Source organism: Lipotes vexillifer, unplaced genomic scaffold (assembly GCF_000442215.2).
Source record: "Lipotes vexillifer unplaced genomic scaffold, Lipotes_vexillifer_v1.1 scaffold456, whole genome shotgun sequence".
Lineage (NCBI taxonomy): Eukaryota > Metazoa > Chordata > Mammalia > Artiodactyla > Lipotidae > Lipotes > Lipotes vexillifer.
The window spans coordinates 530,728-541,663 of record NW_006789438.1 but is presented as its reverse complement, the minus strand read 5'-3'; the positions used below and the strand labels follow the sequence as shown (position 1 = coordinate 541,663).

Below are 10,936 nucleotides of genomic sequence, written 5' to 3'. Positions count from 1 at the left end.
ATTCCTGCTAGGCATGAACAAAGAAATCTGTAACCTCAGAAGACACTGGTAGCCATCTTGGAAGCACAAATGAAAGAGACTGCCCAAGAATGAATATAAACTGAGGAAGTAGAATCAAAAAATGGTAAGAGAAAAACTAGATTCTGGACAGGTTTGGGTTGAAAACAATCTAATCTTAGACTTTCTGTAAGTCAAGGAATTTCCTTTGCCTTTAGTCTGATTAAATTGGACCTTCAGTTACTTGCACCAGAATGATTCCTTCCAGCTTCGTGACATGCGGTTTGTCTTTTAAAGGAGGTAACTGCAGGAAAAAGCAAATACTGTGTGTGTATATACACGTCTGACTCTTCAACCAAAGAGCAAACTCTTTGGAGGCTGTAACTTTTTATTGTACACCTTTGTATCTGTAGCTAACTTAACACTGTGCCCTGCACATAGTAGGGGGCAAGTAGTAGTAAGTGCTTAAAATAGGCTTGTTTAGTTGAATTGGTTAGCAAGTCAGAGAAGGGATTGTGCAACAAGTAGAGTGAATCAGAGTAAATTCCTCTTGCTTTTCTTGGCTGACTGGCCAATTTGAATCCATCTGTTGTCATTTGTCAAGGTGCCAGGGGAAAAGGAATGAAGCAATATGGCTCTTGAGTCCAAGAGTCCTGTCTCTCAAATGGAGAAAGTTGGAGTTTTCTGCTGAAACACAGTGAAAATGTCATAGTCTTTAGTTAGCATAAACACTAAGAAAACTCATATGACCTACGTTTTCATGATGCCAAGTCTCTGGATAAAAATTAAAATGTGTGGTCAACACGCTCCTCAAAATCTATGCATGTGGCACCACATCAACAAATATCCAATTGCTTAACTGGACTTCTCACTGTCTAGCCAGGGTTGTTTATGTCATTGAAAGTGATGGCAGCAAGTATTCCACTGTGGTGCTAAATGACACCAGTGCCTTATGATTCTGAGACGGAGATAATCATAAACACAGGCAAATCACGTGAGTGTTTCAGGTACATTTCAAGGTAGAAAGAGGAAATAACCATAGAAATAGGGATGCTGCCTCTGTTTTCCCACTCCTTCCCTGTCTTCTCCACTACCCTATTCGACATATACAATATCTCTTATTTATTTATATGAATTTTCTTTCCATGTCCCAGAATGTAAGCTCCAGGAAGGCAAGGATTTCTCTCTATTTTTGCTCACTGCTCTTTCTGTGAACAAAATAGACTCTGCGAATGGTAAATGCTCAATAAACATTTGATGAACAAATGAGATGGCCTGAAGGATGGCAATATGCGAAGCAATTCATAAATCAAAAACTAAGATGGCCTGGTGAAAAAAATACTTTTTTTTCTAAATTAAATTAAAAGATGCAGTGACTTAATGAGTACTGGCTGGCTGAACTGCAATCTTTGTGAAAATAAATAATTTGTTTAACTTTCTATCCCTTGGGTTCTCCACCCAGAAAACTGGAGATAACAGTGCCAGTCCCATATTCTTCAAAACCTTTTAAGTATCCCAAAAGAGGCAATAGCTGTAAAGGTGTTAGGTTAAAGATGCCATGGAGGAGCTTAGCAAGGATGGGCTTTCATGAACTTAAACAATTATCTCAGTTGCCCATTGACTTATTAAACTGGCAAAATTCCATTTATCAGCTTTTGTTCCTATACATACTAGCAACCATACGTTAATCAGTTTTCTATATTCCTATTTATACCAAAGTATTAAAGTTATTGTAACTTTAATTAACCATTTCCAAAGAAAACTGCAATTTCATACACTTCAAATTTTCCTTTAAAGCCATAAACTTTTTAATGCTAAAAATAGACATACCCACAGAATGCAATCTAACTGACATTTATCTTATTGTTTTGGAAACAATTTTAAATAGTGAAATGGCATTTCTCCAGGGTAGTTACCCTTCCCCCTGATTCGTTAATAGCAAAACAGTCTTTCTGTTATGGGAATTCTATTTATCCTCTTCCCATTTTCTCCTTCAAGTTAAATTCTATTTTCCGGGGTCTCCTTACCAATCCGCAAAAAGAGACCCTGTACCTTTAATAGCACAGACCTGGTGAGAGGTTTCTTTCCAAACTTGTTCCCTGGCTTCCAAGTGACGAAACCAGCTGTAATTTGAGAGCAAAGAGATCCTCAGGATATCATTAGCCAAAGGAAAAGCTCCGCATTCCCACCCAGTCCAGGAGTTGAAATAGTATCAGAGGGCAAGAACCTTTCTCTCCAGCTGCAGGCTCCATTTCCCAAGGAGCGAGGGGGAGCTCAGAGAGCCAGAGTGGGGCAACGGAGCCAGCCAGCGTCCAGCCAGAGAGCTGCAGCAGGGGTTCCCCACCCGTGCCGGGATCCCGCCGGGAAGGAGCCGGCTGAGTTCCAGCCACCCGAGCGAGGAGGAGCTCAGAGCGAGGGTGCATCCTGGGCTGCGGGCTGCGGCGGCTGCTACCCAGGCTGTGGTGCCGCAGCCACATGAAGCCAGTTGGGGAGGGGGTGCCAGGGTGCAGCGAGGCTACTGGGACTGAGGCTGACGCCGTCTCAGGGAGGCGCTGACTCCCTAGGGGACCCCCTTCCTCGCGCCTGGGCGAAAAGTCTTCTCTAGGGGTCCCCGGCCATCCTGAATATCCAGGATGGTGTTCATGAAGTTTCTCTGGATGGGTTTTCTGTGCCACTTGTGTCAGGGCTATTTCGATGGCCCTCTCTATCCAGAGATGTCCAATGGGTCTCTGCACCACTACTTTGTGCCCGACGGGGATTACGAGGAGAACGATGACCCCGAGAAGTGCCAGCTGCTCTTCAGGGTGAGTGACCAACGGCGCTGCTCTCAGGGGGAGGGGAGCCCAGCCAGCAGTCTGCTGAGCCTCACCCTGCGGGAGGAATTCACCGTGCTGGGCCGCCAGGTGGAGGACGCGGGACGCGTGCTGGAGGGCATCAGTAAGAGCATCTCCTACGACCTAGACGGGGAGCAGAGCTACGGCAAGTACCTGCGGCGGGAGTCCCACCAGATCGGGGATGCCTACTCCAACTCGGACAAGTCTCTCACTGAGCTGGAAAGCAAGTTCAAGCAGGGCCAGGAACAGGACAGCCGGCAAGAGAGCAGGCTCAACGAGGACTTCTTGGGGATGCTGGTCCACACCAGGTCCCTGCTGAAGGAAACGCTCGACATCTCCGTGGGGCTCAGGGACAAATACGAGCTGCTGGCCCTCACCATCAGGAGCCACGGGACCCGGCTAGGTCGGCTGAAAAACGATTATCTTAAAGTGTAGGTGGAAGGGCAAACTTCCAGGGAGAGGGAATCACATCAGACCCGTGGTGGAAGGTGGGGGACAGAGACGGGACTTTTCCCCATATACTTATTGCTTTTTATAGCCAGATTTGCACTTGGAGAGTGATCTGATGTGATCTTAAAAAGAAAGAAGTGAGAGTTGAGTGGTTTTAGTTTTGTACACTATTTATGTGATTGCTATTGATTTGTCACCTGGAAAGAAGAATTTAAAACCATGTCTCCTGCCTTTCCTAGAAGGGCTTTATATCTCTGCAGAGACACCTGTTTCAGCCACCTCTGAAAGGACACAGTTTATGCAGTAGGGACTGTTTGATCTTCCTCATCCTGAAGATTATGTGAAAATACCCAGGGAGCATGTGCACAGCTCCTTTCTGCCTCCAGCCTTCTCTCCTGGGCTCTGAAAGCTGTCAAAGTCGCCTGTTTTTCAGATGAGGTCAGAGGTGCTGCTCAGCATGCCTGGCAGAGGATGGAAGTTGCCGGTTTCTTCTCCTTTTCCTTCTTATTTATTAACCATGGTCTTCAGTTGTTTTCTTTTTGGTTTTGGATTTAGGTTTTTTGGTTTGTTTTTTTCTTAAGTATTGGCTAGAAACTATATGCAAATCACCTTTTGCAGGGAGGTATCTGCTGTGCCTCTGTGGGTGTGTGTAAGTTAAAGGGGTCACATTCAAGAAGTCTAAGGTTTGTGGTGATTACGCACTCCTGTGATATGCTGATTTGCGGTGTCTCTCATTGTGTGTCTGTGTCATCAGCACTGCAGTCCATTACAAAGAAGTAGGTAGATTGCCTTGACACACCCCCAAATGCCTGTGATTTAGGTTACCAGTGTATTCTTTCTCATTTAAGGGTTTTGCTTCTGTTTGCTTATTGAAAACTTGTACGTCAAGTAGAGGGAATTTTAACTCTCATAATTCCTTAACTAAGTTTTATTATTCAGCCAATAAATATGTTCTTATATAATACCTGCTTATTTTCTAATTTATATTCATAACTTTCATACTGCAAAGAGGAGCCAGTGCAAAAGGGAAGAGAAGGCTGGGATTGAAGCCAGTTTACTTAGAGTATATGATAAAGAAGACAGAGGGGTCGCTACGTATTTGGCAGTCCTCCCTTCCCTGGCCACCCTTACCATCCTCAAAAGGAAAAAATAAAATCTAGGCTGTGCCAAAACTTGATCTCTGCTCGTCTGCCTAAAAACTCCAATTTTCTCTGGTTTTCCCCTAGAATTAATTGGAAAAGTTTATGGCAAGGCTCAGAGCTTATATGCCCTCAGAATGCAGAGGGAAGGCTCCATTCTAAGCTGTAAGAATTACAGTGATGTTTAATAACTTTGAAGACAGGTCTACGTTATTTCATTAATGATTTTTAAAATGGAAATGCATTTTATTTCATACCTTTTCCCAGCCAATCCTCACCCTTACCTTTAATATGCTTTCCTTTCATACATATGCACACACACACACACACACACACACACACACACACACACTGGGAAATAAGTGTTCATAATCTATTCTTCAACAGGGAGCCATTTTTTCTCTCCCATGCACGAGGAATCCAGTTTTCTATTCCTCTGAAGTGTCCAATAACCTCCTACGACAATAGGGGAAACTGAGGCCCAGAAAGTGACTGATCCTCAGTTAGTTCTAACAGCACCAAGTCTCCTAGATTTAAGTATGGGACTTTCCCACACTGCTCTTTTCAAAGATGCTGAGAGATGAGAGGGAGTGGCTTGAGGCCTGAGGCTTTGCATAACTCTTTCATTGTTTAAAATAAAAAGGAACAAAATATGGAATAATACTTCAAATAATCATTTGTCATTTCTTTTAGCCGCCTCTAGTGTATGGGGAGAAGACTGGTGTGTGGGGAAAAGGTAAAGATCTTTTAAGAGGGTTTCTATCTTTATTCCATGAAAGATGAGGAAAAAAATAACAGCAGAGGCAAAGGAGATGATATTTGGTACCTAAATGATTGTAGTTTGTAGTCACAACCTTTCCTATCTCAAAACTTTCATATCACTCACTTCACAGTGATCACATCTAATCCACAGACATATTAAATGTCATCTCCTTAATTTTCCCAGTTGTAATAAGAGGGTATTAGACTCATGATACGATGGAAAACTGATTTCCTCTTGATGCTAATTTCAATCAGTTGGGAATGGCTACATACAGTAGTACATCAAAAAGGATTTAAATAACACAGATGTAAAGACTGCTGTACCCAATTAGAGATATCTTCCATGCGTGCAGGAAGGCGAGTGGTGACACATCTGCTACAAATTTGAAAACCCAAAAATAGATAATGTCTGAGGTTCTTTCCAGTGCTGACATTCTGATTCCTACAAAACCAGAATGAAATTATCTGACATTGAATCATCCATTCAAGGCTAGATGTAATGCCAGTAATCTCACAGAGTCTTATGTAAATGGCCCCAGAGGGCAAATTGGAATTCCCAGGTGGGGAGAGCAAGCCATCCTGGACTATCAACCCAGAGGCTAGTATCACAAGGAGTTTCCAAATCCTCTTATGACGGGGAGCCAGCCCCACGCAGATCTTTCCTCTCTGCTTCCTTATTATTCTTACTAAGACTTTATTACTCACACAGTGACAAATTCTTTTTTTAAAGTAGTGGTTCTTTATTTTTTAGACCATGAAATATTTTAAGAATCTGAAGAAAACTATATACTTCCTTCCCTGAGAAATCTACTTATAAGAACATTCAATGTAGGATGGTCTTTCTTTAATAAATATTTATCAATCACTCAATATGTGTCAGGCACTAGGTTAGGTTGTGGGTAATTCTGAGATATTACAAAGTGCTGGGACACCAACTAACTGAAAGTTTTAAAAAGCCTCTTAGGGCTTTTTTATATTTGGAGTAGGAGACATTTATTATTATTATTATTGTCATTGTTATTATTGCTATCAACAACAACAAAATATCCAACTTTTTTGAGAACTCAACTCAGCATTATTGGTTAGAGCCTGTGCTAAGAACTTTGCCAGGGTATTTCCCTTAATTCTAACAACAAACTGTGTGAGGAAAGTATTATATAAAAGGAATTAACATATGCCAAGGGCTTAGAATAGTACCTGACACAGAGTGAATCCTCAATAAATGTTAGTTGTTGCTTTACTGTATTTATTATTATCATTATTTTTATAACTGAGGCCCAGAAAGCCTAGGTAATTTTCCCAAGATTAAAACAGTGATGTCTTCATTCTTGCTTCACTATTCTCTCACTTTTTAAGATGATGATTATCTAGTGGGATATATGATCAAATAAAAGAAGAATGTGGAGGGTAAGGGTCCACTGGAGCTGCCAGCTGTCCACTCCAAACATTGTCCCTTCTAGGCCAGGCAGCCTACAGCCTACAGCAGTTCAGATGCCTGAGAGCAGTCAGTCAGAAGCTGAGTGGCTCCACTGGTAACAGAATTCCTCACTGATACTTTCTCCATGTAATGCATTGTTCAGTATCCTCACACTCTCGATCTGACCATGTGAAAACTGCCATATGCCTGCTTTGAAGAATTCCATAGATATCTGTCCATCTATAGTCTGCCGATAAAAGACACCAGGCCACGTTAGCCTCTACAAAAACCAAAGCCACACTCGGAGAAGCTGGCAGCACAGAGAGGCTGTTCCACAGTTTATATACATTCATTGTCTTTTAAACTCTCACTTACAATTCTGCTAAGGAAACAGACACAAAACTTTCTTAGAGAAGCCTTGAAACTTCAATTATAAACTATTTAACAAGTAATAAAAGCATCCATGAAAACTACTAAAGATATGAAATCTCCCTAAAGGGTATGGTCAAATTTCCCTGGGACATTTTTCAGAGTATGATTATTAAAATCTTCTTGATAAAGAATAATACTAGGGTGTGAAATATGAATGGTAAATGTGGTTTATAAATGTTTTAATATAAAAGGAAAAACAACTGAAGACATAAAAATCTGGGTTAGAAATAGAACACAGAAATACATAACAATCATTCACCAGTACAGAGAATGAGATTCTGCAAATCATCTTAGTAATTTTGGAATCAGGGTGGTTCTTAGGAATACTATTTCCAGAATCAGAATCCCCAAGGATATGTTATTTATCAGACTTTTTTGTTTTTTTTTTTTTTTTTTGCGGTAAGCGGGCCTCTCACTGTTGTGGTCTGTCCCATTGCGGAGCACAGGCTCCGAACGCGCAGGCTCAGCGGCCATAGCTCACAGACCCAGCCGCTCTGCGGCATGTGGGATCTTCCTGGACCGGGGCACGAACCCGTGTCTCCTGCATCGGCAGGCGGACTCTCAACCACTGCGCCACCAGGGAAGCCCTAGCAAACATTTTTTAAGTGCCACCATATGAGGTAACTAGGATAGAAATAGTATAGTCGGCTCTCTGTATCTGCGGGTTCCGCATCCCTGGATTCAACCAACCTCGGATAGAAAATATTTGAAAGAAAAAATATTCCAGAAAGTTCCAAGAAGCAAAACAAAAAGCAAAAATAGTGCACTGGCAACTATTTACATAGCATTTATGTTGTATTAGGTATTAGTAATATAGAGATGATTTAAAGTATATAGGAGGATGTGAGTATATTATATGCAAATACGAAGCCACTTTTTATAAGGGACTTGAGCATCCCTGAATTTGGATATCCACGGGGGTCCTGGAACCAATCAACTTCAGATACAGAGGGACAACTGTGTTCAGGCATGTGAGGAAACTGACACCTAAAAATGGATTTGAACTTGGCACATTGTGGATTTGTATGTACAAGGTCCAGCAAGGGTCTAAACTAGAATTGTCTGGACAATGTAAAACAGTGTAAATAAAATAAGGATTTTGTATAACCACATATTCAAGGGATAAAGGAGTTTCATTGTTGCTGTTATTATTGTTGTTGTTTTGCTTTTTAAATAACATTTTTTCTAGTTATATAAGCCATACCTGCTGAATTCTAATAACGTGGCAAACAGCAGAACATAAAGAAAACAAAATCGTTCATATTCTCAAACTCTCCCTGCCATACACTCACTATTTGCATTTCGGTGTGCATTCTTATAGTGCTTTACACACATATCTATGTATTGTATTTTTTTTAGAAAAAATGATATTATAATAATGCATTGTTTTGTAGCCAATGTGAAGTTTAAGTGTTAAATATGCTCAATTGCATAAATCTTTTTAAAATGCTTAAATCTATCCACCATGCTTCAGGAGGTGGAAGTTCTGGATTCAGATCTTGGCCCAACATGTGTCAGCTATGCAACTTTGAAGAAGTCCCTTCAATGTTCTGAAATTCAGTCACTTTGCTTGCAAAATGAAGATAATAATAGCTAATATTTACTGAACAGGCAGAGCTCAAAGTGTTTTCCATACATTACCTTATAAACTCCTCACAGGGTCATATTTCAGGTAGATGTTATAGTTTCCGAACTTTTTGTATAATGACACTGAGGCACAAAGAGGTTAAGGTCTCTCAGCTAAACAGGAGTGGAGTCAAGATTCAAACGCAGGCAATCTGACTTCTCTATTGCCCTCATAACCACTAATGATGCTTTTCCTTTCTGGAAGCAGGAGACTGGACACATGATTTCTTAACTCTCTGCCTATTCCAGGATCTATGACATGTGGCCTGTGAAATGAACATTTTCTTTATATGATTACCTTAACCGAGAAAAGTTAAACCCAATTTCTCTCAAAGAATTTTTTCTCTGCTTGATTTTACATTGGGCCAACTATCTCCTTATACCTGTGTCACTCTGTGATTCTTTGCCTAAGAACAACTGGTTTCTCGCTAAATATGACATTTTTCCAATCACTTTCACATGTACTATCACTTTCTATCATAACACATCTTATGATAGCAGAGTAAATCAGAGAAAGAAAGAGCTTGGGGTCAGAGAGGAGAACTGCGACTAGGCAGTATAGGAGCTAGACGGTTATCATAAGAAATTTGGATATTATTCTAATTTCAATGCACTTGGAGGTCTAAGGTGAGGAGTAGTATGATCTGATTTACACTAAAGAGACCACGTTGGGAGGAGATTATATGTGGGGCAGCAATAGTGGAAGCAGGAAAGCCACTTGGATAGGTGGCTACAAGGTCATGCTGATGAGAGATGAGGAGGGCTTGGGCTAAGGTGCTAATGGGAAAGACAGCAGGAACTGGCCTTGACCCTCTACCAATATGTCTCATTATTGCCCCAGAAGAGTGTGTGTCATTATTCCCAACCTTCTTCTGCACTGATCCAATTTCCCAACCCTTGGTTCCACTTCTCTTCCTCCCCTTTTGGATGTGACTCTAGCATTGGCTCCCCCAGGTTCTTGACCACCTTCCCCTACCAAAAGGTGGCTGGATATGTATGAATGACTACCTCAGGCAATATATGGACCCCAGCTGATCCCTCCCATTCAAAGCTCCAACTCTGGCCCACCAGCCCAAGCCCTGTCTACCCTACTTTTTAGGCTGGAATGGACAGACCTGTAAAGGTGGAGATTTGCATTCAAACCACAGGCATGACTCACATGATTGCCTATTACACAACGATAACTGTGATCTCACTAAAGTTTAGACATCTCCCCTTTACAAATGATCTCAGGCATCACCACTGCATCTCTATTTATTCTGCATTTTTCTTCACAGGAGTTTTAAGATGGATAAGCTATATCTAAATACATAACTTTTCTTTTGAGGCTTTCAAATGACTTCAGAATTTGTCATTGCCTCGTACTCGATAAGGGCACAGAGCATCCTATTTTGACTCTCACAGTGTTTACTCGAATGGCTTGTACATTTCACCATGTCTCATTTTTGCCTTTCCACGAAAAACAGAAGACATTTTGTGTGTCAATAGCTTGCTGTTTACAGAGCAGAACCTGACAGCTATGATTAATGAGGGAGAGCCTCCATGCTTTGGGATTGGCAGTAATGGCTTGCATTTTCCTGTTGTGAAAAGTTTCCTCTTGCAGGAGTTAAGGAAATGTGTTTCCTGAATGTCTTTTCTTGCTTTGATCTTTGCCCGACTCTAAATGCAGGCACTCCACTCTACTTTCAAAATGTATGCTTTGCTGGCAGTCCCAATGAGTCAACCACTAACATTTTCCACATGATTCGACTACAGATTAAATTATAAAGAGCAGAAAATCTAGTGGGTTCGCTCTGCTCTGAGGTACATTTTTGCCTACCCTTCAAGTGTCTGTTTTCTCCTGCCCTGGTTTCCCTTCCCCCTTGCCTTAGCAAAGCTCTTTTTCTCCTGTTTCCTCCTTTGCTCTCCATCTCTCTCTCTCCTTTTGCTCTTAGGAGCATGGGAAGTAGAGGCAGAATTCGGATTCACATCATGACTCTGCAATTTATTAGCTGCAGAAACTAAGCAAATCGTTTAACCTCTCAGAGCCTCTGTTTCCTCCACTGTACATTGGGAATCATGACACATAGTTTGCAGGGTTCTTGTGAGGATTTGATATGCCATTGTATGAAGAGGACTTACTATAATACTGAGCCCAAGTGCGTGCCACTATACCCATGCTGTCTGGCCATGGGTAGCTCATCGAAGACCCTCCTTTAAGAAGGGACACCTTATGTGTTCTTAGGTTAAAATGAAAAAGATGTATTTCAAATAAGCCTTAGACATTGTATGTATGTGTC

At 41.4% G+C, this 10,936-nt stretch overlaps 1 protein-coding gene across 1 annotated transcript; it reads left to right on the top strand.

Moving 5' to 3' along the window:
- The first annotated feature begins 2,206 nt into the window (after positions 1-2,206).
- Positions 2,207-4,243, top strand: FIBIN (fin bud initiation factor homolog). The gene has a single exon (XM_007462604.1). It carries the CDS (start codon positions 2,631-2,633, stop codon positions 3,264-3,266), a length of 636 nt encoding a protein of 211 aa, XP_007462666.1. The 5' UTR covers positions 2,207-2,630; the 3' UTR covers positions 3,267-4,243.
- The last annotated feature ends 6,693 nt before the right edge of the window (positions 4,244-10,936 follow it).